The following is a 27909-nucleotide window of genomic DNA, read 5'->3' as shown; positions in this document are numbered from 1 at the left end:
TTCCCGAGCACCGCTCCGCCCCCGGAGGGAGAGAGACCGAGAGAGCGCCCGCGGCCGAGGAGCCGAGGAGGCCCGCCGAGTCCCGCCAGCCAGAGGCGCGAGAGAAGTTGAGAGCAGCGCACCGCGCAGCGCAGAGCCGCGAGTCCCGCGATCGCGCCCCGACAGCGCCTCCAGCCCGAGCCCAGCCCGCCGCCCCCAGCCAGACCCCAGCCGGCAGCGCAGCCCCCGCCCCAGCCGGCGCCGGAATGATGAACAACAGCGGTTACTCCGAGGCCGCGGGCCTCGGCCTGGGCGACGAGGTGGACGACATGCCCTCTACAGAGAAGGACCTGGCCGAGGACGCGCCGTGGAAGAAGATCCAGCAGAACACGTTCACTCGCTGGTGCAATGAGCACCTCAAGTGCGTGGGCAAGCGCCTGACCGACCTGCAGCGAGACCTCAGCGACGGGCTGCGCCTCATCGCGCTGCTCGAGGTGCTCAGCCAGAAGCGCATGTACCGCAAGTTTCACCCGCGCCCCAACTTCCGCCAGATGAAGCTGGAGAACGTGTCCGTGGCCCTCGAGTTCCTCGAGCGCGAGCATATCAAGCTCGTGTCCATCGGTCAGTGCGGGCAGGGAGGGGGACATACCCCGAGGAGGGGCTGGCCGGTGGGGCCAGGGGACGCAGGTGCCGGGTGGGCGCGCGGAGAGCCGAGACAGGGCGGGGAGCGCCCCGGCTCCGGGAGGGGACCCTGGCTCGGCTCTCCCGCCCGCCGACACAGGCGCGCCGGGCCCGGCCCTCACATCCCTCTCTGGACGGCTGGCATCCCGAGGGGGCCCAGGGGAGTCCAGACCCGACTGTTCTGAGTCCTCCAGCTTCAGCCTCCCTCGCACGCTCCCAGCGACCCGCCTCCACTCATCGTCCCCTTTCCTGCCCTCCGCAACCCAGGCCAGGCTTGAGAGGACAGGGCCAGGGACCAACACGGATTCCCGGGGGCACCTCCCCCCAAACAAAGCAAATGGCTTCTCAGTCTCCTAGCACCTCCACCGCGGAGGAGCGGCTGAAGACAGGTCCCGAGCGCTGCCCGATCTCAGCGCTCAGAGGGAGAGCTGGGGGCCGGGCGGGCGCGGGGCCCGGGCCCCCCGCAGGCATGTGCTCGGCAGCTGGGTTCGGGCGCAGGGGCCTGGGCGGGCAGGGCCCAGCCTCGGAAACCTAAAAAGGCTCTGAGCGACCGCGGGGATCCTTAACCCCTGCCTGTCCTCCACCGGCTCCAACCAGCCGGGGAAGGGGCTCCCTCCCGTCCACGCCCGGCCCCAACCCACCCCCTAGCCCCTGATTGGCTGCGGCTAATAGTCTGGGCTGAGGGGTGGGAGGGAAGGCCTGGAGAAGGGAGGAAGTCTTTGAGTGTAACCAGATTTGGAAGGTGTGTCACTGCTGGGTGGGGGTGGGGAGGCACTCCAGCGTTGGGAGTGGGGAGCCAAGGGTGGGCTCTGAGAAGAGAGGGGCAGGCCCTGCAGTCATCCTCGCAAGCTGGGGGCCTAGCGAACCCCCTCCTCCTGTGGTGAGCTCTCCAGAGCCTTGCCTTGATTTGCAGGAAAGGGCCCCTTGGCGGGGTGCACCCCCAGGCACCAGGAAGGGAGATTCACAGGGGGTCTGATACCCCCCAGGCTACCCCAGAGACTTATTTAGATAATTGAAGGTCTGTCCACACCCCAGCCCCCTCAGGGCATCTCTGGGCCGCCTGAATTAGCAGCTGAGGTCAGTCTGGGGCCCTTTGCCCTGTCCGGCCCCCTCTCTAGGCCTTACCCCCTCCTGCCCCAATTCTGCCCCCCCACCCCACCCTCACTGGCCTGGAAATAGCCCTGCCTCCGTGACACAGCAGATGTCTCTGAGCTTTCCAGAAGGACAAGCCTGAGGACAGGGGGTGGGGGAGGGGGTCCTGGTATATGTATTAGAGCTGAGGGCTGCTTGAGAGCTTCTGTGGTGGGGGGGGCAGGGGTCAGAGAGGAGTCAGGCCAGGGGGCGGCCATCCCCCAGCAGCTGGAATTTGACCGACTGGACTGATTGTCCCAGGTGGGGTCTCAGGGGGACAGCCTGGGGCCTCACCAGGACTTTATAGGAAATGGCTCAGCCTTGCCCTCCCCTCACCGCTGTGGGGGCGCTCGGCCCCTCTCCAGGCCTCATCCTTCCTGAGCACACCTCGCCCCTCCCCCACGGCGGTGCCTGGCTCCGGCCCCCTTGGCTCAACTGTGTGTGGAGAGGCCGGCTCAGAATAGAGGGGGAAGAAGCAAAAGTTGGTTTGGGGGGCGGGAGGGAACCCTCCATTCCCCTTCCTGCAGAGGGGTAGGGGAACCGGCCCCATTTGGGCCAAGTGGCTCATTCCCTCCGCCACCGATGAGATAAGCTGTCAGCAATTCAGCTGCTAGACCTGAGGCTGAGGCTGGAGGGGAAGGGGCACAGCCGGCAGGGGCTGCCCAACCCCGGGGAGATGTAGCGGGTTCCCCACCAGGCAGGCATCCTGCTTCCTCTAGTTCCTTCTGGCCTGGGGGTGGGAAGGGGTTGGCGTGGGGCCTCCTGGGCATCATGTCAGGACTGAAATTGGCTATCTGGGCACCTGGGAGGAGGTCAAAAAGATCCCCCACTTCCTTTTCTAGGCGCAGGGTGGGAGCGGGTAGCTGAGCAGCGCCCCTGAAGGAGGTAGGGGTACTCAGCCTGGGTTGAAGGAGCCGAGTGCCCTTCTTACCCCCGCCACCCCCTCGGCCCCTCCGAACAAAGAGGCCTGTGAGGCGGCTCTGTCCCGCAGCTGTTCCCCAGTTGCTATTCCTTCTCCGTGAGCCAAGCAAGCGCCAAGGGAGGGGCTGGAGGGGGCAGCAGCTGTCCCGGCACCTCCCTCCCTGGGCCCTCTCTCCTCCCCCTCCACTCAAAGCCTGGGGTGGCCTCAGGGACTGGCTCCTCCCACCCCTTTGGTGGTATCCCCAGTGGGGTCCGAAGGAGGAAGCCTGGCTTGTACAGAGCGCTCCCCCTCCGCCTGGCCTCCGAGGGGGCGGAGAGAGAGGAAGGTCACTGCTCCCAGAGGGGGACGCTAGACCCACCCCTCTCCTGCCGACCTGGACCACTTGCTGTCTGGCCCAGGGCCCGTTGCTGGGGAGAAGCTTCTCCCTGATGCAAATATGAATGAGTCCCCCCACCCCAAACAACACCCCACCACCACCCATTCCCCAACCCCAGCAGCCTCAAGGCCTCCCTTCCAGGGATCTGGCTTCAGTTTGCAAAAAGCACTTCTGGGTGTACAAGCACCAGCTTTGGAGGCTGGGTTGTGAGAGGCTGTGAGGCTCTGGGTGTCAAGACTGTGAAAGTGTCCTAGGCCTCTGTGTGTGTGTGTGTGTGTGTGTGTGTGTGTGTGTGTGTGTGTGTTTGAGAGAGAAAGTGCTAAAGCACCAGGAGGCTGGGAGTGAGTGTGTCATGGAATCTGCACGCTGCCAAACCATTGTGCTGCAGTGGAGCCAGGGGGAGAGGGGCGGGCCTGGGGAGCTGCTGGGGAAGGAAAGATGAATCAGTGAAAGGGTGGGGGAGCCAAGGGGACCAGAGCCCCGGGCCAGAGAGGCTGAGATAACGTCCTGGGGGCAGGTGGGGGGGGGCAGTGCTGGGGTTCCCCAGGCCTTCACCCTCCTAAGGTCATCCTCCAAGCTCTAGAGGAGGAGGTCAGGAAAAGATGTGTAAGGGCTACCTCCAGCCCCACCCTTTCCCATCTCCCCGGCAACGCTAGTAAACAAGGCTTGTCTTCTGCCCCCTCCCAACCTCATTAGCTCAGGGAAGCTAATGGCTTTCAGGCCTGTACAGTCCTTGACAAGTAAGCTGGTTCCCAAGCCTCTACACTCCAGGCCACCCTCGGCCCCTGGATGTTTCTCTCTGGCTCTTAAAGGGAACTAGGCCCCCCCAGTCTTGGGGTTCAAATTCTGGTCCATAGTATTCCTTAAAGGAGGGGATGGGTCGAGAATGTCAGCTCCTGAGACTTGAGTCCACATGGGTAACATTCCCCGGGCTCTTGCGAAATCTCACTGTCCCCTATCACTTAAGAACACGGACTTTTTAGCCTTAACGGAATGTGCCCGGCACCCTCTTCCTCCACCCAGACCTTCGTGCCAAAAGCCTTTTTATAGCATTCAGAGTAGAATTTGGCTGGAACCAAGTTGGTGCTGCTCCTCTCCAACTTCAGGTTTTAAAAAATTCATTCATTCAACCAGTATTTAGTGAGATTCTACTGCGTCCTAAGCTCCGGGTATAGAGAGATAAATTACAGTGAAGGAAAGAAGCCAGACCAATTAAAAGAAGACTGTATGATTCTATTCATATGAAACTCTAGAAAATGCAGACTAATCTATAGTGACCAAGAGCAGATCCGCTGATGCCCGGGAAGGGCGGCCGGGGAAGGGCAGGACTGACGGATCACGAAGGAAAGGAAAGTTTGCGGAAGGGTGGCTGTGTTGACTTGTCTTGATCTGTGGTGTTGGCTTTGTCAGTATAAACATACCGTGAAAAGTTATCCAGTAATACTTTCTCCTATATCCAGATCGTTGTACATCAGGCATCCCTCAGTGAAACTGTTTAAAAAAGAAAGGAAACAGTGAAAAGTGTCTGTCCCCGAGTGGCCCACCATCTTGCACAACTGCACCCATGTCTGTAGCACATAGGGGGCCCCCCAAGCACCGTGGTAGAGGTGAAAGTAGCCGCCACCGCTGCTGCTGCCGCCGCTGCCGTAGGGACACTTTGGGAAGCAGCTTCATTCTTTTTTTTTTCTTTTTAGGGCCGCACTCTCGGCATATGGAGGTTCCCAGGCTGGGGGTCCAAGCGGAGCTATAGCTGCCGGCCTACACCACAGCCACAGCAACGCCGGATCCTTAACCCACTGAGCAAGGCCCGGGTTCGAACCCTCAACCTCATGGTTCTTAGTCGGATTCGTTTCCACTGCACCATGATGGGAACTCCTGGGAAGGAGCCTCATCCTAAAGGGAGAGGAAGAATCATCAACCCGGGCCTCTGGGGCTGAGCCTCGCAGGAGGGAGGGATTTTGGTTGGCAGAGAAGGGGTAAGTTCCAGAAGGAGGAGGCCTGACCCCAGCGCTGGAGCAGCAGCCTCTGGAGCTGGGCAGGGGAGGGAGGGCGCTGTGCCCGAAGAAAGTCTGGGCGGCAGAGGGTGGGGCCCTTCTGAGCCCAGCTTGTCCCCTCGCTCTGCAGACAGCAAGGCCATCGTGGATGGGAACCTGAAGCTGATCCTGGGCCTGATCTGGACCCTGATCCTGCACTACTCCATCTCCATGCCCATGTGGGAGGATGAGGACGACGAGGATGCTCGCAAGCAGACGCCCAAGCAGAGGCTGCTCGGCTGGATCCAGAACAAGGTGCCCCAGCTGCCCATCACCAACTTCAACCGTGACTGGCAGGACGGCAAAGCTCTGGGCGCCCTGGTGGACAACTGCGCCCCTGGTGAGTGGGCCCGCGGCACACGGCGGACCCCTGAGCCCAGAAGGAGGGCTGGGATAAGCTGGTGACGCCCAGGCTTCCATCTGTCAGAATGAAGGTCTCAGGGCTGGGGGATCAGGAGCCCTGCTCCAGCTGAGAAGCACGGCTGGAGTGAGGTCCTTCCGGATGCGTTGCCAGATCCCGCAGTGGCGGGATTAGGTATTACAGACAAGGACACTGAGGGCCAGAGAAGGCCAGTGGCTTGTCCAGGATCACACAGCTTATCTGTGGCAGGACCGAACCAGAGCCCAGGACCTTGACTCCCTGCACCATGAACTTCCCACTTTGCTGCATGGGTGCCACGTCCCCTCAGCCGGGAGAAAGCTAATGTGATGGCACTTACAGAAGGAAGGCCAGGACTTAGACCCAGGACGGAGACCCTGGGACAGTTTTGAGAAAGGGTTGAAGCCCAGGATGATGTGGGCTGAGGCTGGTGTGATACCGCTCTGTGGCAGGCGATCGAGCCCTGCCCTCGCTCCATGTAGGCCCTGGCCTGGTCAGGTGGGGGCAGCTCAGGGCCCAGGCATCACAGGCTAGAGCCGTGTCCCGGGCACAGCTCCCTTTCTGTCCTCTGGAAAGATAGGTGTGGGTGACGCCTCCTGAAAAGATAAGTCTCCTCGTCTAGGCTGGCCTCTGGGGAGCCATGTCCCCTAGGGGTCAGCCGGGGAGCAGGGGGTGGGAGGCGGGGGCACCGGCCGCCTGGGAAGCATTCCCAGCTGCTGAGCCATTGCCCTCAGCTGGTGGGGCTGCCAGCAGTGAGCTCAGCTGTTCTGGCCAGTCATGGATTCCGGCCTGTGAGCTGGCCCCCTCCCCGCCAGCGAGCATCGCCCTCCTCCTGCAGCTCTGGCTTGGACCAGGCACCCCCTCACCCCTTGCACCCCTTCCCAAGGGTGACTTGCGGCTGCCTCAGCATTCCTGGGTAACCAGGGAGAAGAACCTATCCTCTCTCAACAGGCCCTTCATTGCCTCTGTTTCCCCAAGTGGGTAATTAGGCAGGAGAGAGGCTAATGCTCTAAAGCTGCTGGGGGAGGTGCTTGGGGATCTAGGGCTTCAGGGCAGCGGTGAGACTTTCAAGGAGCGGGGTCAGCGGGTGTGTGGGGCAGGGACTGCCCGCCCGAGGTGGGAGAGGCCTGTGAGGGGTGCCCCCACTGGAGTTTGGAGTTCGGCGCTGGGGGTCTGTGCCGGGGCCTGGCCAGGCAGGAGGCCGGCTGGCAGGGCTGGTGCCAGGCCGCGTCAGCCGCGGCAGAAAGGCCTCATTGTTGGTGCTAGGGAGGGCTGCTGGGCCTCTAAGCAGCAATGGGCATCCCAGCTGAGGGGCTGTAACGTCGGGGGTCAGAGGAACCTGGCCGGTCAGCGGCCTAGAGCTGCGTGGGACGGAGGGGGAGCCCACAGCTGGCGAGGGAGTTGGATGAGCAGGTGCTCTGCATCCTGGCTGACTGCTTCCCCCTAATCATCACCTCCCTCCGCCATCCCACCAGGCCTCTGCCCCGACTGGGAGGCCTGGGACCCCAACCAGCCTGTGGAGAACGCCCGGGAGGCCATGCAGCAGGCAGACGACTGGCTCGGGGTGCCCCAGGTACACTGGCAGGCGGACAGGGTGGCGGGAGCGTCCAGGTGCCAGCGGGCCAAGCGTGGAGTTGGGTCTCCGAGGATACCTGGTCAGGATGTGGGCGAGAACCGGGCTTGCAGGGGAAGGTGGGCCCCCTGGAACTCCGTTTGTCTCTGCGCAGGTGATCGCGCCCGAGGAGATTGTGGACCCCAATGTGGATGAGCACTCTGTCATGACCTACCTGTCCCAGTTCCCCAAGGCCAAACTCAAACCCGGTGCCCCTGTTCGCTCCAAGCAGCTGAACCCCAAGAAGGCCATCGCCTACGGGCCTGGTATGTGCTGAGCCCTGCCAGCCCTCCCCGGGCAGCGGGCACAGGCCAGGCTGGACCTCCCTAAGCGCTCTGCCTCTGCCCCGCAGGCATCGAGCCCCAGGGCAACACCGTGCTACAGCCGGCGCACTTCACCGTGCAGACCGTGGATGCCGGCGTGGGCGAGGTGCTGGTCTACATCGAGGATCCCGAGGGCCACACCGAGGAGGTTTGGAGAGGCCACTGGGCACAGGAGGGATTCGCAGGGGGTGAGACAGAGGCCATAGGCCCGCAGCTGGAATGGCCTGGAGATGGCTGCCAGAGCCACCCACTGTGCCCGAGACGGGGGAGGCCCCCCGAAGCAGGAGCTGTGGGTCAGGAGAGGCCGCAGCCACTGTTGAGTGCCAGTCCTTTCCCTTCCCAATAGGCCAAGGTGGTTCCCAACAACGACAAGGACCGCACCTACGCTGTCTCCTACGTGCCCAAGGTCGCGGGCTTGCACAAGGTATCTCTCTCCAGGACCCCACCCCCGCTCCGCCCCACCCTCTTGGTTCTGCTCACATCCTTGGCTCTGGTGGAGCAGACCCCTCTCTCAGCTTGCACCGCACCCATCTCCCACCCTCCTTGGCTCTGCCCTGCCCCTCCACCCCCTCTCGCCGCCGCTCTCCTCTAGAAGCTAACCTTTGGCCCTTGACCCCCAGGTGACCGTGCTCTTTGCTGGCCAGAACATCGAACGCAGCCCCTTTGAGGTGAACGTGGGCATGGCGCTGGGGGATGCCAACAAGGTGTCAGCCCGTGGTCCTGGCCTAGAGCCTGTGGGCAACGTGGCCAACAAACCCACCTACTTTGACATCTACACTGCGGGTGAGAACAAGCCCCTGACACCCCCCCGACCTCGCCCCCAACTGTGCCTGGGTGTTCTGCAGAGGGGGCTGGGGCAGGGTCCCCGCTGGAGGCAGTGGTCTTGGGGGGAGGGAGCCCTGAGCAGCTGCGCGTGTCCTGAATGGGGGCTGATGGCGGTTGTCATGACAGGGGCCGGCACTGGTGATGTTGCCGTGGTGATCGTGGACCCGCAGGGCCGGCGGGACACAGTGGAGGTGGCCCTGGAGGACAAGGGCGACAGCACGTTCCGTTGCACATACAGGCCTGTGATGGAGGGGCCCCACACAGTGCATGTGGCCTTCGCTGGCGCCCCCATCACCCGCAGCCCTTTCCCCGTCCACGTGGCAGAAGGTAAAGACCCTTCCCCCATTCCCATGATCCCCCGGGCCAAGGCCAGGACACAGCATTGCCACCAAATTCCAAGGCTGAGGATTTATGTGGGAAATGAGGCACTAAATCCAGGGGTGGGTAGGGAGCCCTCTTAGGGCTTAAAATGCGCAGAAGGAAGAGCCAAGGGCTGGGGCTCTCGAGGTCGGCTCTCCATCCTCTGCCCCCAAGGAGGGTCAGGAGGCTACCGTGAAGGATACCAGACAGTGCCACCGTGGAAGGGCTGGGGGGGAGGTGACAGAGCCTCATGGGGGGGGCTGTGTATAGGAAGCGCCTGTACCCCAGGCCCTCAGGTGGTGACTCTCCACTCGATTCTCTCTCTGCCACTCAGAGCCCTTGCCGCCGCTCGCCCCCTCCGTGCCCATCGTCCACCAGGCCAAGAGAGTGGTGCCACGTTAGTACACTCCAGCGGAGGCGGGGCCGGGCATGGCCATAGCTGACTGGCCTCACCTGTGCTGTGTGGCATGGCCCAAGCGGTGTGGAATCGCCCCCTTCCGTGGCATTCTGTGACAGGCCCCAGGTTCCATGCCTTTGCCTATGTTCTGTGGCACATCTAGTTTATTTGCCACTTGCCTGATGGAGTCTGTGACAAAGATCTCGGTTCTGTGCCATCGCCTGTGTTCCGTGGCAGGCTCCGGGTTCCGTGTCATTGCCTGTTCTGTGGCAGTACCCAGGTTCTGTGCCATCGCCTGTGTTCCATGGCAGTACCCAGGTTCCGTGCCATTGTCTGTGTTCTGTGGCAGGCCTGGATTATATGCTGCTGCCTGTTTGGTGGCACCTTGTGGGCTCTATGCCATTTTATGTGTTCCGTGGCAGCCTGAGATCACTGTTTTTGGCCTGTGTTCAGTAGCAAAGTCTGGGTTCCTTGCCACTGGCAGTGTTCTGTGGCAGGCTGACGTCCATGCATTGCCTGTGATCTGCAGCAGGCTTCTTGTTCTATGAATATCTCTTGTTCCACAGTGTTGCGGCGTGTTTTGTGGCATGATTTAGTTCCTAAAGCTGCTCCGGCGGCTCTGAGAGGGCTCAGATGGCTCTAGGTGGAAGGCCTTGGCGGACAGTGAAGCGCTCTTCCTTGTCTCTTTGCTCCACTCTCCGTCCAGGCTCCGCCCTGCCTTTGTCCCAGACGAGGAGCCCATTGGGAAGGGTTTCTTGTAACCAGCCTGATGAGGGGGGCCGGGGGCGCTGAGGCAGGCTGCCTGCCCAGCCTGGCTCCCGACAGCCCTCGTTGTGTCAGAGACACCAGGGAGCACGGGGAAGGCTTGCATGAGTCCATGGCCTGTGCCTGCGGGGGGTCAGGAGGATTGTGCAATGACACGGGGGATGAGGACGGAGGGGCCGAGGCTCTGTCTAGGGCCCCTCAGCACCCCCAACCTCCCCCCTCTTCTCTCCCTCCCAGCCTGTAACCCCAATGCCTGCCGCGCCTCTGGGCGGGGCTTGCAGCCCAAGGGCGTGCGCGTCAAAGAGGTGGCTGACTTCAAGGTGTTCACCAAGGGTGCTGGCAGCGGAGAGCTCAAGGTCACCGTCAAGGGACCGAGTGAGTGCCAGGGCCTAGGGCTGGTGCTGGGGGGGTAGGGGTGCAGGGAGGAAATATGGCCAGTGGTTCTGACGCTCTGAGGGCAGGGACTGCCCGCACCATGCTCTCCGGTGGGGGCTCCGAAGAGATGCTGGGACTTCAGCCACCTTGTGTTATTTCTGCCTCTTCTCCCCGTCTGCACGCGGGGAACGGTCCTCTCCCGGTGAATGCCACCGGGCTGCTGTGCACAAGGAGGACACAGGGTCCCCGCCTGGAGTTTCCACACTGCCTGACAGCACTGCCCGCGGGCTGGGCCTGGGTCTCAAGCCTCCTCATGGGGATTGAGTTGCTGGCACTCTCAGACCAGTGATCCCTCCACTTTCCGCATCTCCTCAGAGGGCACAGAGGAGCCGGTGAAGGTGCGCGACGCTGGGGATGGTGTGTTCGAGTGTGAGTACTACCCCGTGGTGCCTGGCAAGTACGTGGTGACCATCACGTGGGGCGGCTATGCCATCCCCCGCAGGTAAGCCCCAGGCAACCCCCGTGCCTTCCTATCTGGGCCCTCATAGGGCAGGAGGAGGGGGTGGGCTGCCTGGCACTCGAGGGAAGTGGAGAGGGGTACCTCTGGTGGGGGCACCTTGTGGCATTGACACTAGCTCCCTGTCTGCCCAGCCCCTTTGAGGTACAGGTGAGCCCCGAGGCAGGAATGCAGAAGGTGCGGGCCTGGGGTCCCGGTTTGGAAACCGGGCAGGTGGGCAAGTCGGCCGACTTCGTGGTGGAGGCCATTGGCACGGAGGTGGGGACCCTGGGTAAGTGGCTGGCTGGCAGCAGGTGGGAATGCTGGGGCGTGGTGTGATAGAGGGACCCTGTGGAGTGACTGGGGGACGACAGGAGGCAGGAATGCTGGTGAGCGTTGAGGTGAGCCAGGGAGATGGGACCTGGGGATGACCAGGCTGGCGATGCTGGGACAGTGATGGGGAGCATGCCTGGGGGTTCGAGTTGCCATCCGACCCTCCCCATCTTGCACCTAGGCTTCTCCATTGAGGGGCCTTCCCAGGCCAAGATCGAGTGTGACGACAAGGGCGATGGCTCCTGTGATGTGCGGTACTGGCCCACAGAGCCCGGAGAGTACGCCGTGCACGTCATCTGCGATGACGAGGACATCCGCGACTCGCCCTTCATTGCCCACATCCAGCCAGCGCCACCCGACTGCTTCCCGGACAAGGTGGGGTCCCAGCTCCAGCACACGGGCCTGGGATGGGGTGAATGCAGCCTCCTCCAGCCCCCAACCCAGCGCTCTGCTCTTGCCCCTGCACAGGTGAAGGCCTTTGGGCCCGGCCTGGAGCCCACTGGCTGCATCGTGGACAAGCCTGCCGAGTTCACCATTGATGCCCGTGCAGCTGGCAAGGGAGACCTGAAGCTTTATGCCCAGGTGGGATGTTGCTTGATCTCGCTGCCCCTCACTGCTGGGGCCCTAGGAAGGTGGGGCGGGTTAGGAAAGGGGCCTCCGGGCATCACAGGACTGAGTCTTGTGGACCCTTAAGAACTATGGAAAATTGAAAGTTTGGCTTTCTCTTATGAATGATAATCTTAAAAACATATTTTACCAAAAATAATTTTTTGTATTGGTAATTTGCCATTAAAAGATGATTTCAGTAAGACCTTAGCTTCTCAAGTGAGTTTCTCAAAATAGTGTCCACTGACTCCTAGAGCTTAATGAATATATTCTTGGGTCCAAGAGAATGAGTCTTCTTTACCAGGTTCATGGTTCAATTTGAGGAACATTGATTTAGCTGAGCTTCTCCCCTGACAACATATTTCAGAGACCTAGGCTGGGTGATCAGGCCACACAGGTAGCCTAGAACTTGGTCTCCTGGACACCCGTGTGGCCCTTGGCTCTGGCCTGGCAGGGGCCGGGCCTGTGTGTGTGCCGGGGGCTGGGTGAGCAGGAGGGCCCACAGCCAGCAGAGGGCGCGGGTGGGCAGAGGAGGGGGGAGCACTCTAAAACGTGCTTTGGTTGATGCCCATAGGACGCTGACGGCTGCCCCATCGACATCAAGGTCATCCCCAACGGCGACGGCACCTTCCGCTGCTCCTACGTGCCCACCAAGCCCATTAAGCACACCATCATCATCTCCTGGGGAGGCGTCAATGTGCCTAAGAGCCCCTTCCGGGTGCGTCTTCTGTGCCCTCCCCCGTGCCCACTGCCAAGGGCCCCAGAGGGAGGGCGAAGCCCCACATGGGAGATGTTGGCTGTCCCAGGGCCTGGGCATCACTGCCCACCCCGAGGACCCCGGGAAGAGGCCTAAGACTGGTCCTGTGAGGGCTGGGACCCAGTTGTGCTGGGGAAGGGGGTGGGCTTAGCGGGAGGGGCGCTGGGCTGAGCATGGATTCCCCCCCACAGGTGAACGTGGGAGAGGGCAGTCATCCCGAGCGGGTGAAGGTGTACGGTCCAGGCGTGGAGAAGACGGGCCTCAAGGCTAATGAACCCACCTACTTCACGGTGGACTGCAGCGAGGCGGGGCAAGGTGCACAGGGAGGGGCTGGGCAGGAGGGCTCCCTCCGCCTGCTTCCTGGCTGAGCTGAAGCGGGGGCTGGTCCCTGCAGGAGGCTGTTGAGCCTCCCACTCAGGGCCTCCTGCCTGCCTCTCCCCAGGCGACGTGAGCATTGGTATCAAGTGCGCCCCTGGCGTAGTGGGCCCCGCAGAGGCTGATATCGACTTTGACATCATCAAGAATGACAATGACACCTTCACAGTCAAGTACACACCCCCAGGGGCTGGCCGCTACACCATCATGGTGCTGTTTGCCAACCAGGTACTCTATGCTTGGCTTTGGGTTGTCACGGGCGGCTGCACCTTCGCCAAGTCTCAGCCGGCAGCTTGCAAGGCTGTCGTTTGGGGACAATTCCGCAGCCACTGAGTATCTCCTGTGTGCAGGCGGCATGTCTCAGAGGAAACAAAGGGGACTCTTTCGGAGACTGCCCATGTCCTCCCTGACCAAGGCTTTTCTTCCTCCAGGAGATCCCGGCCAGCCCCTTCCATATCAAGGTGGACCCATCCCATGATGCCAGCAAGGTCAAGGCTGAGGGTCCTGGGCTGAACCGCACAGGTCGGTGTCTGGGCAGGGATGGGGCTGGGTTGGGGGTGGGGCTGGGTGGCCGCCAGTCCCTCACCACCGACTCGGCCTGGGCTCCGCAGGTGTGGAGGTTGGAAAGCCCACTCACTTCACGGTGCTGACCAAGGGAGCCGGCAAGGCCAAGCTGGACGTGCACTTTGCTGGGGCCGCCAAGGGCGAAGCTGTGCGAGACTTTGAGATCATCGACAACCATGACTACTCCTACACCGTCAAGTACACGGCCGTGCAGCAGGTGTGCCCGCCCCTCCCATGTCCCGCCTGCCCTGGCTGCCCAAGGTCCTGGGTCTCCTCCAGTCTCACAGGGCCACTTCCGGATCTTGGCCCCTTTCCCGCATCCCATCCTTTCTTGCCGTGGATCCCTGAGCCTCTGGTCCACGTCGACCATGGGCATGCTGCCAGGCCATGTCTAAGCCACCAGGTCCAACCTCCCGTTGTACCCCACAGGGCAACATGGCAGTGACAGTGACCTATGGTGGAGACCCTGTCCCCAAGAGCCCCTTTGTGGTGAATGTGGCCCCCCCGCTGGACCTCAGCAAAGTCAAAGTTCAAGGGCTCAACAGCAGTAAGTAGGGCGAGAGCTGCCCTGGGATGGAGAGGAGGTGAGGGGGACAGTGGGCTGGAGTCTCTGCTCACGGGGTCCCTTGCCTTCTCCGCAGAGGTGGCCGTGGGGCAAGAACAGGCGTTCTCCGTGAACACACGAGGGGCTGGTGGTCAGGGCCAGCTGGACGTGCGGATGACCTCTCCCTCCCGACGACCCATCCCCTGCAAGCTGGAACCCGGGGGTGGCGCTGACGCGCAGGCTGTGCGCTACATGCCCCCCGAGGAGGGGCCCTACAAGGTGGACATCACCTACGACGGCCACCCGGTACCTGGCAGTCCCTTTGCCGTGGAGGGTGTCCTGCCTCCCGACCCCTCCAAGGTGAGGAAGTGGGGGCTGCTGGGGGCTTGTGGGGAAGACGGGTAAGTCGTAGGTGCAGAGGCCAGAGGGATTTAGGTCGTGGACTGAGCACAGCCGAGGACCTGGGCCAAGGCTGTCCCCAGCCTCAGGACCTGCCTTCCAAACAGCTTAGTGATTAAGAGCCTGTCCTTGGATGGGACCTGGGTTTCAATCCCAGCTCCATCAACTGGGCCAAATTCGTCTCTCTGCCTGCGTTTCCTCACGTGGGGTTGATAGAAGGACTCGGTCTGTGGCAGCTGCTACACTTGCAAGTGCTTAGCTGATTCGGGAGCCATGAAGGCGGGCGTGGGCGTGGCCAGGTGCAGTCACTTCACACACCTGCTCCTTCCTCTAGGTTTGCGCTTACGGCCCTGGCCTTAAGGGCGGGCTGGTAGGCACGCCAGCGCCCTTCTCCATCGACACCAAGGGGGCGGGCACAGGAGGCCTGGGGCTGACTGTGGAGGGCCCCTGCGAGGCCAAGATCGAGTGCCAGGACAACGGTGATGGCTCGTGTGCTGTCAGCTACCTGCCCACGGAGCCGGGCGAGTACACCATCAACATCCTGTTCGCCGAAGCCCATATCCCCGGCTCTCCCTTCAAGGCTACCATCCGGCCTGTGTTCGACCCGAGCAAGGTGCGGGCCAGCGGGCCGGGCCTGGAGCGAGGCAAGGCTGGCGAGGCAGCCACCTTCACTGTGGACTGCTCAGAGGCGGGCGAGGCTGAGCTGACCATCGAGATCCTGTCGGACGCCGGGGTCAAGGCCGAGGTGCTGATCCACAACAATGCCGACGGCACCTACCACATCACCTACAGCCCCGCCTTCCCTGGCACCTACACCATCACCATCAAGTACGGCGGGCACCCCGTACCCAAGTTTCCCACCCGTGTCCATGTGCAGCCTGCTGTCGACACCAGCGGCGTCAAGGTCTCGGGGCCCGGGGTGGAGCCGCATGGTGAGTGAGAGAGAGGAGCCTGGAGCCGTTCTTGTCGCTAATCAGGGAGGGAGGAGAGCAGGCCTGAGGGCTCGGCGGGCCAGCATGGGGGAAGGGAGGGCTTTGGGGCAGCCCTGGCGTCTTTAGGGCCCCGGTACCCCAGAGAAGGCATCAAAGCCAAGGACAGGACATGGAGCTTTGCCTCTGGTCTTGTGGCAAAATTGCATCTGCCCCCGGGCATTTTTCTGGGAAGATCCTCAACATGCATCAACTTAAGGGGTCCCTGATCTGAAAGGCTCAGGAGCTTGCTCTCGGTAGTAGAGAGGGAAAGCTTTGAACTTGAGCTTTCCTCAAAAGGAGACGGTTTAGGGAGTTCCCGTCGTGGCTCAGTGGTTAATGAATCCGATCAGAAACCATGAGGTTGAGGGTTCGATCCCTGGCCTCGCTTAGTGGGTTAAGGATCCAGCATTGCCGTGAGTTGTGGTGTGGATCGCACATGAGGCTCAGATCCTGTGTTGCTGTGGCTCTGGCGTAGGCCGGCGGCTACAGCTCCAATTAGACCCCTAGCCTGGGAACCTCCATATGCCGTGGGAATGGCCCTAGAAAAGAGAAAAAAAAAGAAGAAAAAAAAAAAAGAGAGATGGTTTGCAGAGGTCTGTGAGCACCAGTTACCATCTGCTGGGTGCCAGACCCTGAGCGGGGCATGGGGGTGGGGGTGCAGAGGGAGGTAAGACCCAGGCCTGCCCTCCAGGGGCCCGCAGCCGGCTGAGGAGTCGCTGAATGATGAAGGGCGTGAGGCGGGCAGGGCCTGGAGCTCGCAGGGCTGAGGAGGTGCTGAGGGGTGGTGGGGCGGGGGGGGGGGTGGGAGGAGGAGCGGCCTCGGAGCTGAGGAGGGAGGGCAAGGGCGGGCAGCTGGGTGAAGGCCGCCCCCTGCCCATGCTGAGCGCTCATCTCCTGGGCCCAGGTGTCCTGCGTGAGGTGACCACCGAGTTCACTGTGGACGCAAGATCCCTAACAGCCACGGGTGGCAACCACGTGACGGCGCGCGTGCTCAACCCCTCAGGCGCTAAGACAGACACCTACGTGACTGACAACGGGGACGGCACCTACCGGGTGCAGTACACAGCCTACGAAGAGGGTGAGGGGCTGGGCTGAGTGGGGCTGGCGGGGCTCTGATCCCGGCATTTCCCGGGGTGGTGGGCTGGTGGGGGCCGTGCACACCCTGACTTGCACCGCGGGGCTGCCTTCCAGGCGTGCATTTGGTGGAGGTGCTCTACGATGACGTAGCTGTGCCCAAGAGCCCCTTCCGAGTGGGTGTGACGGAGGGCTGTGACCCCACCCGCGTCCGGGCCTTTGGGCCAGGCCTGGAGGGTGGCTTGGTTAACAAGGCCAACCGCTTCACTGTGGAAACCAGGTAACCCCCCTTTCCTCATCTTGATTGACTCTGATGCTGTCGGCCCCCTTCATCCTTCTGTGTGTGCCTGAGCTCCATCCCGTCCCGTCCAGGGAGCAGACCTCCCCTCGTGTTCCAGCCCCTGTAGCTGGTCCCTTCTCAGCTGGGCCCCCAGCCCCATTCAGCGGCTCCCCCACCCCCAACTTGCTGTGTTCTGGTGTAGCTGCTAAAGGGTGTCATCTTGCAGGGGAGCTGGAACCGGGGGCCTAGGTCTGGCCATTGAGGGCCCCTCAGAAGCCAAGATGTCCTGCAAGGACAACAAGGACGGAAGCTGCACGGTGGAGTACATCCCCTTCACCCCTGGAGACTACGACGTCAACATCACCTTCGGGGGCCGGCCCATCCCAGGTGTGCACGGAGGGGCTGGGGCTGGGGCTGGGGAGGCAGCGGGAGGCCTGCCCAGTGAGACGGAGACTGGAAGGAAGTCGGATGTGAGACTTGTCCCTAGAGCAGGATGGCCACGAGCCCCGCCAGCAGGCAGGGAGCAGAGCTGGCAGGCACGGGTGCTGTGGTCATGGTCAAGGGGCAGGGTGGTGGGTACCGTTTATTCCCAGAGGCCCAGTGTTGGCATCCTGGCCCTTTGAGTTCTATCACTCAGACACAGTCCAAGCCACTGTGGCTGGCTTGGCAAGGACAACCTCTCACACCCTCTCACTCTCAGTGTCAGCAGAACAAGGGCCCCACCCTGCCCTCTTGCAGGGCCAAGCAGCTCGGGCAGGGCGGGAGCCAGGGGGGTCATGCCTAACTAATATTACATAACTCAGGACTGCTGAAATTGAACTCCCCCCCATCTAATTTCATGCTGCCAAAAACGCATTTTCTTTTATAATATATTCCATTTTTAATATTTTATTAATTTAGGAAGGCCTTCTTTCCAGCCTCTGTCCTAAATAAGTGGGTTTGCCAAGGCCTTGGTCCGCAGTCAGTTTATTTCTCCTTGTTTGTGATTTCTTACCAATTTCCTGAGCACTTGAACATTTGGCCTGGCCTCCCTGGGGCATTGCAAACACAGGGAAGGCCTCCTTCTCTTGGCTCCTCGGTGTCAGGGAGACCCTCCCGGGCAGGCAGATAGATGTCCTTCTCCTCGCAGGAAGCCCCTTCCGGGTGCCGGTGAAGGATGTGGTGGACCCTGGGAAGGTGAAGTGCTCGGGCCCAGGGCTGGGAGCTGGTGTCAGAGCCCGGGTACCCCAGACCTTCACAGTGGACTGCAGCCAGGCCGGCCGGGCCCCCCTGCAGGTGGCCGTGCTCAGCCCCACAGGTATGGACTGTCTGGGGCAGGGTGGAGGGAGGCGGGACAGGGTGCCAGGAGGCTCTGCTGACCCTGCTCCCCTTGTCCAGGAGTGGCTGAGCCTGTGGAGGTGCGTGACAATGGAGATGGCACCCACACTGTCCACTACACCCCGGCCACTGATGGGCCCTACACGGTAGCTGTCAAGTATGCCGACCAGGAGGTGCCACGCAGGTGAGGCCCGGCTTTCGGCTCCTGTGTTGTGCTGCGCTCTGGGGGCACCCCTCCCACTTGAATTGACCTCATCCGATCTCTGCTGCCCCCTCCCACTCTTCCTCTGCAGGGGGGGGGCCCTGCCTGTCTTCACCACCCTGGAGGCAGCACGGCCCCAGGGGCTCTCCTCCGCCTGGGCTGTGCCCCCAGGTAGCCATTAAATTAGCAATTTAGGAAGAGGCATCAGAGAGCTACAAAGAGGTGGGAATGGGACTTACACCCTCCCCTTGAAACAAACCATAGCATCTTCCCAGCTAATGGAGGAGGAATGCTCAGGCCTTGTCAGGGGCACACCCGAGTGGCCCTCCCCTGAGACTCTGGCTGTGACCTGGTCCCTCCTCCCTCCTCCGCTCAGGAAGTGGGGAGGACTCCAGGCCCCAAATGAGATGGGACTCCACCCTCCCCCTGACCTTCAACCAACTGTCCGTCTCTTCCGCCCTTCCAGCCCCTTCAAGATCAAGGTACTTCCGGCCCATGATGCCAGCAAGGTGCGGGCCAGTGGCCCCGGCCTCAATGCCTCCGGCATCCCTGCCAGCCTGCCTGTGGAGTTCACCATTGATGCCCGGGACGCTGGCGAGGGCTTGCTCACTGTCCAGATCCTGGTGAGTCCACGCACTGCCCAGGTCCCCCAGGTCAGGGGCGGGGCACAGGCAGGCCTTGACCTCCGCTTCTCCCCCAGGATCCTGAGGGTAAGCCCAAGAAGGCCAACATCCGAGACAACGGGGATGGCACCTACACCGTGTCCTACCTGCCAGACATGAGCGGCCGGTACACCATCACCATCAAGTACGGCGGCGATGAGATCCCCTACTCGCCCTTCCGCATCCACGCCCTGCCCACGGGGGACGCCAGCAAGTGCCTCGTCACAGGTGGGCTCTCCCCCCACCTCCCCCTGCCCTCCCCCAGCACCCTCCCCACCCCCCGCCCGAGAGCAGATGGCCTCACACTCTTCTTTCTTCGCAGTGTCTATTGGTGGCCACGGCCTGGGTGAGTGGCCTTCCTCTTCCCTCTGGGCGGTGGGCTGAGGTGGCGGGGGCAGTGGGTACCTGAGGGGGGCTGGGCACAGACCCGACGGCCTCCTGACCAGGCGCGTCTGTGCTGCGGCAGGTGCCTGCCTGGGCCCCCGCATCCAGATTGGGGAAGAGACGGTGATCACAGTGGACGCCAAGGCAGCCGGCAAGGGGAAGGTGACGTGCACGGTGTCCACACCCGACGGGGCCGAGCTTGACGTGGACGTGGTCGAGAACCACGACGGGACCTTTGACATTTACTACACGGCGCCCGAGCCGGGCAAATACGTCATCACCATCCGCTTCGGAGGCGAGCACATCCCCAACAGCCCCTTCCACGTGCTGGTAAGCTCCGCGGCGGGACGGGGGTGGCGGGAAGGTGGGCCCGGCCCTTTCAGCCACAGGAAGAAACCCCCGAACCTGTGCCCAGGTCTGATGGATTCCGGGCCCAGAGGGCTCGGGAACCGAGCAGCCGCCCAGGCTGGGAGCGAGCACCTCCCTGCCTCCGGCCCCTCTGGTGGTTGGTCAGCTCTCTCTGGGGGAACATGCCATGTCCCTCTCTGACCCTCAGGCTCGCTGTCCCCATACACCTCCCCAAGGTGGCCCTGCAGGATGGTGAAGCCCCCCGCGGGCAAGCAGAGATTCCTGGTCCCTGGGCCATGTGGAGTCAGCTCCCGGTCCCTCGGGCTGGCGTGTGCTGGCCTGCCACATCCCATGCTCTCCCGTGCCTTGCCCCCCAGGCGTGTGACCCCATGCCCCACGTGGAAGAGCCCTCTGAAGTGCTGCAGCTGCACCGGCCCAGCGCCTACCCCACACACTGGGTACTGCCACCTCCCACCTGGGCCAGGCCTCGCTCTCTTCCTCCTCTTCCTTCGTTTCTTCCTTCTGTTCTTTAGTAGCCAGGGCTGGGGCACGGTTTGGGGGCCATCTCGGGGAGCAGGCGGGAGTCAGGCTGGGCAGACAGACCCCCCAGGTTGGGCATGGCACCTCTTCTCTTGCAGCTGACGCGCCTCTCCTGCCCTCTGATGTCACCATTAACCATCTTGTTCATTCCTCACTTTCTCTGATGTCAATCATGGCTCAGGCCAAGCTCCACAGCCAAGGACTGTTCTCTCTCCCCTGCTGCAGGCCACAGAGGAGCCAGTGGTACCTGTGGAGTCGATGGAGTCCATGCTGAGACCCTTCAACCTGGTCATTCCCTTCACTGTGCAGAAAGGGGAGCTCACAGGTACCGTCCTGGGGCCCTGAGGCTTGAGGGCTCAGAGGGAGCCCACCTGAGTCCAGGCTTAGCTCCCCTAGAGAGGGGCCAGAGAGGGGAAGTGAGCTACGCAAGGTCACGCAGCACGTTGAGCAGAGCTGGAATTCAGCCCTTTGCGTCCCAGCTCAGGGTTCATCCTGATGCTCCAGGTTGTCTCCTGGTGCCTGGCCTCTGAGGTGGAGGCAGAACCACATAGGAGGGGGGGCCCAGGACAGTGAGGGGATTGAGGTAGGAGTAATGAGTCTCCCACGTAACTGTGTCTGCCTGGCAGGGGAGGTACGGATGCCCTCTGGGAAGACCGCCCGGCCTAACATCACTGACAACAAAGACGGCACGATCACGGTGAGGTACGCGCCCACCGAGAAAGGCCTGCACCAGATGGGGATCAAGTATGACGGCAACCACATCCCTGGTGAGTCAGGGGCCCGGCTGGCCTGGGTTGGGCTGGGAGGAGCCCACTGTGGCTTCCTCTTTGCCTGCCTTCTTTCAACAACTATTTATTGAGCACCTGCTCTATACAGATACCATCTGAGGTCCTGGGAAGGCTGGAATCCTGCTGGGAGGCCCCTCTGGCCATGGGAAGGTGCAGGGGGTGCCGAGATAAGCTCAGGCAGCCGCTGTCCCAAGCTCACTGCTGACCCAACCCCTTTCCCCCCCCCCCACACAGGGAGCCCCCTGCAGTTCTACGTGGATGCCATCAACAGCCGCCATGTCAGTGCCTACGGGCCAGGCCTGAGCCATGGCATGGTCAACAAGCCAGCCACCTTCACCATCGTCACCAAGGATGCTGGGGAAGGTGAGGGGAGCTACAGGCAAGGGCTGGGAAGGTGGTCAGCCAGTGCAGGGGTGGGGGCAGGACCTCTGATCTCAGCCCCATCTCCACCCCCAGGGGGGCTGTCCCTGGCCGTGGAAGGCCCATCCAAGGCGGAGATCACCTGCAAGGACAACAAGGATGGCACCTGCACTGTGTCCTACCTCCCCACCGCACCTGGTGACTACAGCATCATTGTGCGCTTTGACGACAAGCACATCCCAGGGAGCCCCTTCACGGCCAAGATCACAGGTGGGTGGACGTGTGGGCACACACAGCCAGCAACAGCCTCCCCAGCACACAACAGATGGGCAAGCCTGGCATGGTCAAGTCACCAGAGCCTTAGGGTAGGGCCCCCTAGAGGTGGAAGAGGTCATTTTTGGATAAATGACCTCTTCTCTACAGCACGTGAGAAACATCCAGCCATGTGCGCCTCCTTGCTTTGAAATACATCATCTTGTTCAGTTTCTTAAATCAGGATATTGATAATCCCTTTTGATAGATAAGGAAACCAATAGGCGAGAGGGGCTAAGCTGCTTGATCAGAGCCACACAGTGAATAAGGGGTCAGGGTCTAGTTTGCTGGTTCCTCAGAATCATGCAAGTCAGGATTAAAGCTTGTGTGAACCAGGAGTTTAACCCGTTCAGGCCTGGGGCATCTAGCGGATGCCAGGAGTCACACTGCCTGACACTTCAATTCTCCCAGGTGATGACTCAATGAGGACATCACAGCTGAATGTGGGCACGTCCACGGATGTGTCGCTGAAGATCACTGAGAGTGACCTGAGCCAGCTGACCGCCAGCATCCGTGCCCCCTCGGGCAACGAGGAGCCCTGCCTGCTGAAGCGCCTGCCCAACCGGCACATTGGTGAGTGTGGGGCCACGGGAGGGGCCTGGGGAGAGGAGGGGGGCTGGAAAGGGTCGCTGCCAGCCCCAGGGCTCCATTCATGTCTGATCCCCCTGCCTCCCCCCCAGGTATCTCCTTCACCCCCAAGGAGGTTGGGGAGCACGTGGTGAGCGTGCGCAAGAGCGGCAAGCACGTCACCAACAGCCCCTTCAAGATCCTGGTGGGGCCGTCTGAGATTGGGGACGCTAGCAAGGTCCGGGTCTGGGGCAAGGGTCTGTCCGAGGGACAGACGTTCCAGGTGGCGGAGTTCATCGTGGACACTCGGAACGCAGGTGCGTTTAAGAGACAGCTCAGCTGTCCCCGAGTTTCTGTCTCCCCCTTGCTCCCTGGACCCAAGAGGCCTGCCTCAGGGACTCTTCCAGACTCGCTACCCCTGACCCTCTGGGTCATGCCTGGCTCACCCTCTCCTCCTGCTGAGCCATTTGTGTCAGTGGTTATGACACAGTTTGGGTGCCTGTGGTGGAGGGAGCCTGCAGTTTGAGGAGAGGAAAGCCGAACAGCCGTGGGGCTGAAGGCGCTGTGTCCCCATTTCCCGCTAGGCTACGGGGGCCTGGGGCTGAGCATTGAAGGCCCAAGCAAGGTGGACATCAACTGTGAGGATATGGAGGATGGCACCTGCAAAGTCACCTACTGCCCCACCGAACCCGGCACCTACATCATCAACATCAAGTTTGCCGACAAGCACGTACCTGGTAAGGCTCTGGGCCGTGGCTGGGATGGGCCGGAGGCCGGAGACGAGCCATCTGAGATGCCTGGCCCTCTCCCCCCGACAGGAAGCCCCTTCACGGTGAAGGTGACGGGCGAGGGCCGCATGAAGGAGAGCATCACGCGGCGCAGGCAGGCGCCTTCCATCGCCACCATCGGCAGCACCTGCGACCTCAACCTCAAGATCCCAGGTGGGCGCCCACAAGGGCCTGGAGGTGGCGGGGAGCCTGCCCCTCGGTGTCTGTCCTGCAGGCTCCTTTCTCACTTCCTTTCCCTCCTCCCACTCCCTGTGCCCCGCAGGGAACTGGTTCCAGATGGTGTCTGCCCAGGAGCGCCTGACACGTACCTTCACCCGCAGCAGCCACACGTACACCCGTACGGAGCGCACGGAGATCAGCAAGACGCGGGGTGGGGAGACCAAGCGCGAGGTGCGGGTGGAGGAGTCCACTCAGGTTGGCGGAGACCCCTTCCCCGCCGTCTTCGGGGACTTCCTGGGCCGGGAACGTCTGGGCTCTTTCGGCAGCATCACTCGGCAGCAAGAGGGTGAGCAGGGCCCGGCCGGGGTCCTCACAGGGAGGTCGGGTGTTCTGTCCCTTGGGACGGGGAGGGGGAGGCTGTTGGTCTGAGGGGAAGAGGGGTTTATGCGGAGGGAGGGGAGGGAAGGGCCAGGTCAGGAGCAGCCCCCGTCATCCCCCGTCACTCCCCACCTCCTGCAGGTGAGGCCAGCTCTCAGGACATGACCGCACAGGTGACCAGCCCCTCAGGCAAGACGGAGGCCGCGGAGATCGTGGAGGGGGAGGACAGCGCGTACAGCGTGCGCTTCGTGCCCCAGGAGATGGGGCCCCACACGGTCACCGTCAAGTACCGCGGCCAGCACGTGCCAGGCAGCCCCTTTCAGTTCACCGTGGGGCCACTGGGTGAAGGTGGTGCCCACAAGGTGCGGGCTGGAGGCACAGGGCTAGAGCGAGGGGTGGCCGGTGTGCCAGGTAAGGGCCAGGACAGGGGATGCGGGCAAGGTAGCCGGCAGGCTGGGCGAGGGTGCTGAAGAGCCGCCCCTGTCCCGCTTCCCTTTCTCCAGCCGAGTTCAGCATCTGGACCCGAGAAGCTGGTGCCGGGGGCCTGTCTATTGCTGTGGAGGGCCCCAGCAAGGCAGAGATTGCATTTGAGGACCGCAAAGATGGCTCCTGCGGGGTCTCCTATGTCGTCCAGGAACCAGGTGGGTGTCCACACTGGGTCTGGGCCTGCCTCGCCTTCCAGACTGGGTTTCTGTTCACCCAGGCAGGAGGCGGGGCTACCGCATTAATTCGTCACCTGGGTCCCTGCTTTCTCTGCTCTGTCTCCCTTCACCCCACCCCTCTGGGAACGTGCCTCTCTCTCCAGAGCTGAGCACTGACCCAGGGGCCTCTGCTGGGAGGAGGCGGTTCTGCCCTGCCATCTCATCCTGGGGGCTTGCTGACGGGCCTTCCCTCCCCAGGTGACTATGAGGTCTCCATCAAGTTCAATGATGAGCACATCCCGGACAGCCCCTTTGTGGTGCCCGTGGCCTCCCTCTCGGATGATGCTCGCCGTCTTACTGTCACCAGCCTCCAGGTGAGTGCCTGGGGATGGGGCCCCTCTGCCACCCTGAGAGATGGGCAGGAGAGGGGGGTGGACCCGTGTGGCCAGGGACTTAGCAGTGACCTTGCAAGGTCCAGACAGACAGATGTCCTCTCTCCCAGTGTTCGTGCAGCAGGGGCTCCATGCCCCCTTCCAGCTGCCCCTCAGGGTAATCTTAGCTTCAGGAGCCCCAGTGCCATTCCTCCTCCACTGCTACTGCTGCTCTAGAACTGGGCTCTGTGCCCCCCACCCCCGGCTTGTCCTCACTCCCCCAGGAGCCTCCCTCCCCATCGGTCCACCTCCCCCATCGAGCGCTTCCAGGCCAGTCCAGGCCACGCTCCCCTTTCCTCACCGGAGCTGGGTGCTCGCAGGCCACACAGCACTGTCCTAGCACTGGCTTCTCTGCCATCGGGCTGGCTTTACGTATGGTGTCTGGGTCTCACCTCTTCAGCCAGGACAGGGCACATCATCTCATCTCCACCATGTCCAGCGCAGCCAGGTGGCCTCATCTCTTAGCGGTCTTGTTGAGGACCTTCCTGAGCTGGGCCTGGCAGCAGCAGGGACCAGGCTGGGGTGGGAGGAGGGAGCCTCTGGGCTGGACGTGCAGTGAGAGCAGTGCGGGGCTGCAGGGAGGAGCCCTCGAGACCCTCCCAGGAGTCTGAGCACCCTCTATGGCCTCTGCAGGAGACAGGGCTCAAGGTGAACCAGCCGGCGTCCTTTGCGGTGCAGCTGAACGGTGCTCGGGGTGTGATCGATGCCCGGGTGCACACGCCCTCGGGTGCCGTGGAGGAGTGCTACGTGTCCGAGCTGGACAGTGGTGAGGTGGCCCTGTCCCTGCCACGCTAGGACCTTCTGGGAAGGGGAGGGGGAAGGACAGAGGCTCACCCGCAACCTCTGCCCCCAGACAAGCACACCATCCGCTTCATCCCTCATGAGAACGGCGTCCACTCCATCGATGTCAAGTTCAACGGTGCCCACATCCCCGGCAGTCCCTTCAAGATCCGCGTCGGGGAGCAGAGCCAGGCTGGGGACCCAGGCTTGGTGTCAGCGTATGGTCCTGGGCTCGAGGGAGGCACTACAGGTGAGGGCCTGGGGCCGGAGAGGAGAGACGAGGCCTGGGCCCAGGCCCATCCCAGCTGAGCACCCCAAGCCCTGCCCGCCCACACTTTTGCTACCTTTGGTCCCCAGGAGTGTCATCCGAGTTCATCGTCAACACCTTGAATGCGGGCTCAGGGGCCTTATCTGTCACCATCGACGGCCCCTCCAAGGTGCAGCTAGACTGTCGGGAGTGTCCTGAGGGGCACGTGGTTACCTATACTCCCATGGCTCCTGGCAACTACCTCATTGCCATCAAGTATGGTGGCCCCCAGCACATTGTGGGCAGCCCCTTCAAGGCCAAAGTCACAGGTGAGTGTCCTGGGTGGGAGGCGGTCCCTCCAGCCCAGCCCATCCTGGCTGGCTCCAGTGGCCATTCCCATCCGGGTCCCAGTCTGCCCCAAACAGCAGACTCGGGGTACCGAGAACGAAGCAGGCCTGACTTTACACAGGGCGCTGTTCTCTACACTCTGCATAAGGACTCATGGAGCTCACTTAAAAAAAAAAATCAAATCCTGGAGTTTTCCTTGGGGCTCCGTGGGTCACGAACCTGACTAGTATCCATGAGGACGCGGGTCTGATCCCAGGCACCGCTTGGTGGGTTAAGGGTCCAGCGTTGCTGTGAGCTGTGGTGTGGGTCGCAGACATGGCTCGGATCCCACGTTGCTGTGGCTCCAATTCGACCCCTAGTGTGGGAACTTTCGTATGCCGCAGTTGTGGCCCTAAAAAGCATACCCCCAAGAAAAAAAAAAAATCAAATCTTTCCTCTTTGTCACTGTCCATCACTAGGGTGACTCTCCCCTATGGCGGCTGCCCAAGATTTTTCTTAACGGCCCTCCTTCCCACACTTCTGGGTTCCAGAAAGACAGATAATCAGTAAACATTTAACCAGTTCTCCTTTGGAAGCTGCATTAAGGACTAGTTGGATGTGTTTCTTTTTAAGAGAAGACTCTACCCTGGGACCTGGGTTCCCAGACAAAGCCTGAGGGTGGGGGGCGGAGGCATCAGAGGCCCCAGACCTGGGGATCAGCTGGCCCTGGAGCCCGCAGGCCGGGCTCGGCTGGAACGGGCTGCTGTAGCCGAGGCGGCAACCGTGAGGCTGTCGGTGCCGGCACAGGGCCCACCGTCCAGGGAAGGGCGGGCTTCTGACCCGGCTCGTGGCCACGCCACCCTGCCCTCAGGTCCCCGGCTGTCAGGAGGCCACAGCCTTCACGAGACCTCCACGGTTCTGGTGGAGACTGTGACCAAGTCGTCCTCAAGCCGGGGCTCCAGCTACAGCTCCATCCCCAAGTTCTCCTCGGATGCCAGCAAGGTGGTGACGCGGGGCCCCGGGCTGTCCCAGGCCTTTGTGGGCCAGAAGAACTCCTTCACCGTGGACTGCAGCAAAGCAGGTAGGCTGCGGGGAGAGGGGGCGGTCTCCCCCGGGGGGCGAGGGCGCGGGAACAAGGGGCCGGTGGCCGCGCGCAGCGTGAGCCCGACCCTTGCCACCTCCCTTCCAGGCACCAACATGATGATGGTGGGCGTGCACGGGCCCAAGACCCCCTGTGAGGAGGTGTACGTGAAGCACGTGGGGAACCGGGTCTACAACGTCACCTACACCGTCAAGGAGAAAGGGGACTACATCCTCATTGTCAAGTGGGGCGACGAAAGTGTCCCCGGAAGCCCCTTCAAAGTCAACGTGCCCTGAATCCCAGACGTGCCTCCCCCAGCCTCGGCCCCCACCTCCAGCCAAACACACTCACTCACCCACACACACACACACACAAATGGGCCACACCCAGATGCACACGCGCAGAATCAGACACCACAACCACCTGCCCTGGGGCGAGGAAGGTGTGGCCCTGTCCCCCTTCCTGCCAGGTCCCTGGCTTGACGGGCCTCGTCTGTCTCAGGGCAGTGTCCCTTGCCTCAAAGGTGACATGAGGATGGACTGGGGGTTGGGGGGCCAGGGAAGCCCTGAGTTTTCTGGTGGGGCTGAGGCCAGTGGGGGAGCACATGTTTGGGGGTATCTGCGTGTGTGACACCCTCAAACTGCACTGCCGGCCCGGCCTCCTTGCCACTGAGGACTGCGCCCAGTCCCTCTGGTGGCACAAGCCCAGAGTGGTAAGGACTTGGAAAAGAAAGCACAGTCGGAGGGGAAAATGGACCCGGGGGTGGCGGCAGCAGCAGCCTTGGCACCGGGCCTGGCCCTAGGTGACTGCGATCCCAGCCAGGCTTCCTGGGGGACTGATCTCTCTCTCTCCTTTTTTTTTTTTTTTATGATTGCACAGCTCTGCCCCACGGGGGGGCCTTTTTTACACACTGCGAGGCCCAGCTTTCTGGGGGGACTTTTGCACATGTCATGCGGCTCAGCTGGGAGCCGCTTAGGTGGAAAGCTCCAAATAAAGTGCGGCCTGTCGCAGAGGCTTGGCTGTGTCTTGTGTGTGTGCTC

General features: G+C 62.2%; 1 protein-coding gene and 1 long non-coding RNA gene across 11 annotated transcripts; one reads left to right on the top strand and one right to left on the bottom strand.

Annotated features, from left to right (window-relative positions):
• On the top strand, nucleotides 1-27883 carry FLNC (filamin C). Of its 6 annotated transcripts, XM_021078950.1 has the most exons (49): nucleotides 1-600; nucleotides 5214-5462; nucleotides 6977-7074; nucleotides 7229-7379; nucleotides 7466-7584; nucleotides 7783-7860; nucleotides 8057-8219; nucleotides 8388-8588; nucleotides 8956-9018; nucleotides 10021-10158; nucleotides 10534-10660; nucleotides 10810-10946; nucleotides 11169-11362; nucleotides 11456-11569; nucleotides 12168-12311; nucleotides 12542-12665; nucleotides 12793-12953; nucleotides 13157-13247; nucleotides 13337-13506; nucleotides 13719-13836; nucleotides 13931-14193; nucleotides 14567-15164; nucleotides 16108-16281; nucleotides 16395-16557; nucleotides 16784-16944; nucleotides 17687-17854; nucleotides 17935-18058; nucleotides 18543-18699; nucleotides 18777-18966; nucleotides 19061-19084; nucleotides 19205-19452; nucleotides 19848-19928; nucleotides 20236-20335; nucleotides 20637-20777; nucleotides 21033-21161; nucleotides 21255-21428; nucleotides 21882-22043; nucleotides 22151-22354; nucleotides 22622-22774; nucleotides 22856-22978; nucleotides 23088-23330; nucleotides 23504-23773; nucleotides 23866-24003; nucleotides 24262-24377; nucleotides 25068-25200; nucleotides 25288-25464; nucleotides 25572-25790; nucleotides 26660-26869; nucleotides 26978-27883. In XM_021078950.1, exons 1-49 carry the CDS (start codon nucleotides 246-248, stop codon nucleotides 27163-27165), a joined length of 8226 nt encoding a protein of 2741 aa, XP_020934609.1. In that variant the 5' UTR covers nucleotides 1-245; the 3' UTR covers nucleotides 27166-27883. The 6 variants fall into 6 exon arrangements, with proteins under 6 accessions (XP_020934609.1, XP_003134747.1, XP_005657826.1 ...); XM_003134699.4 differs by lacking the exon at nucleotides 8956-9018; XM_005657769.3 differs by lacking the exon at nucleotides 19848-19928.
• On the bottom strand, nucleotides 23199-25393 carry LOC110257581. 5 transcript variants are annotated; one of them, XR_002340385.1, is made up of 3 exons: nucleotides 25269-25393; nucleotides 24736-24951; nucleotides 23199-23409 (listed from the first exon to the last, which is right to left on the bottom strand). It is a non-coding gene; the product is annotated as an uncharacterized LOC110257581 (long non-coding RNA). The 5 variants fall into 5 exon arrangements; XR_002340384.1 differs by having other exon boundaries at nucleotides 23199-23380; XR_002340387.1 differs by having other exon boundaries at nucleotides 24827-24951.

This window comes from Sus scrofa, chromosome 18 (genome assembly GCF_000003025.6).
Source record: "Sus scrofa isolate TJ Tabasco breed Duroc chromosome 18, Sscrofa11.1, whole genome shotgun sequence".
NCBI classification, from domain to species: Eukaryota; Metazoa; Chordata; class Mammalia; order Artiodactyla; family Suidae; genus Sus; species Sus scrofa.
The sequence above is the reverse complement of the archived record's forward strand: the minus strand, read 5'-3'. Positions and strand labels throughout refer to the sequence as shown.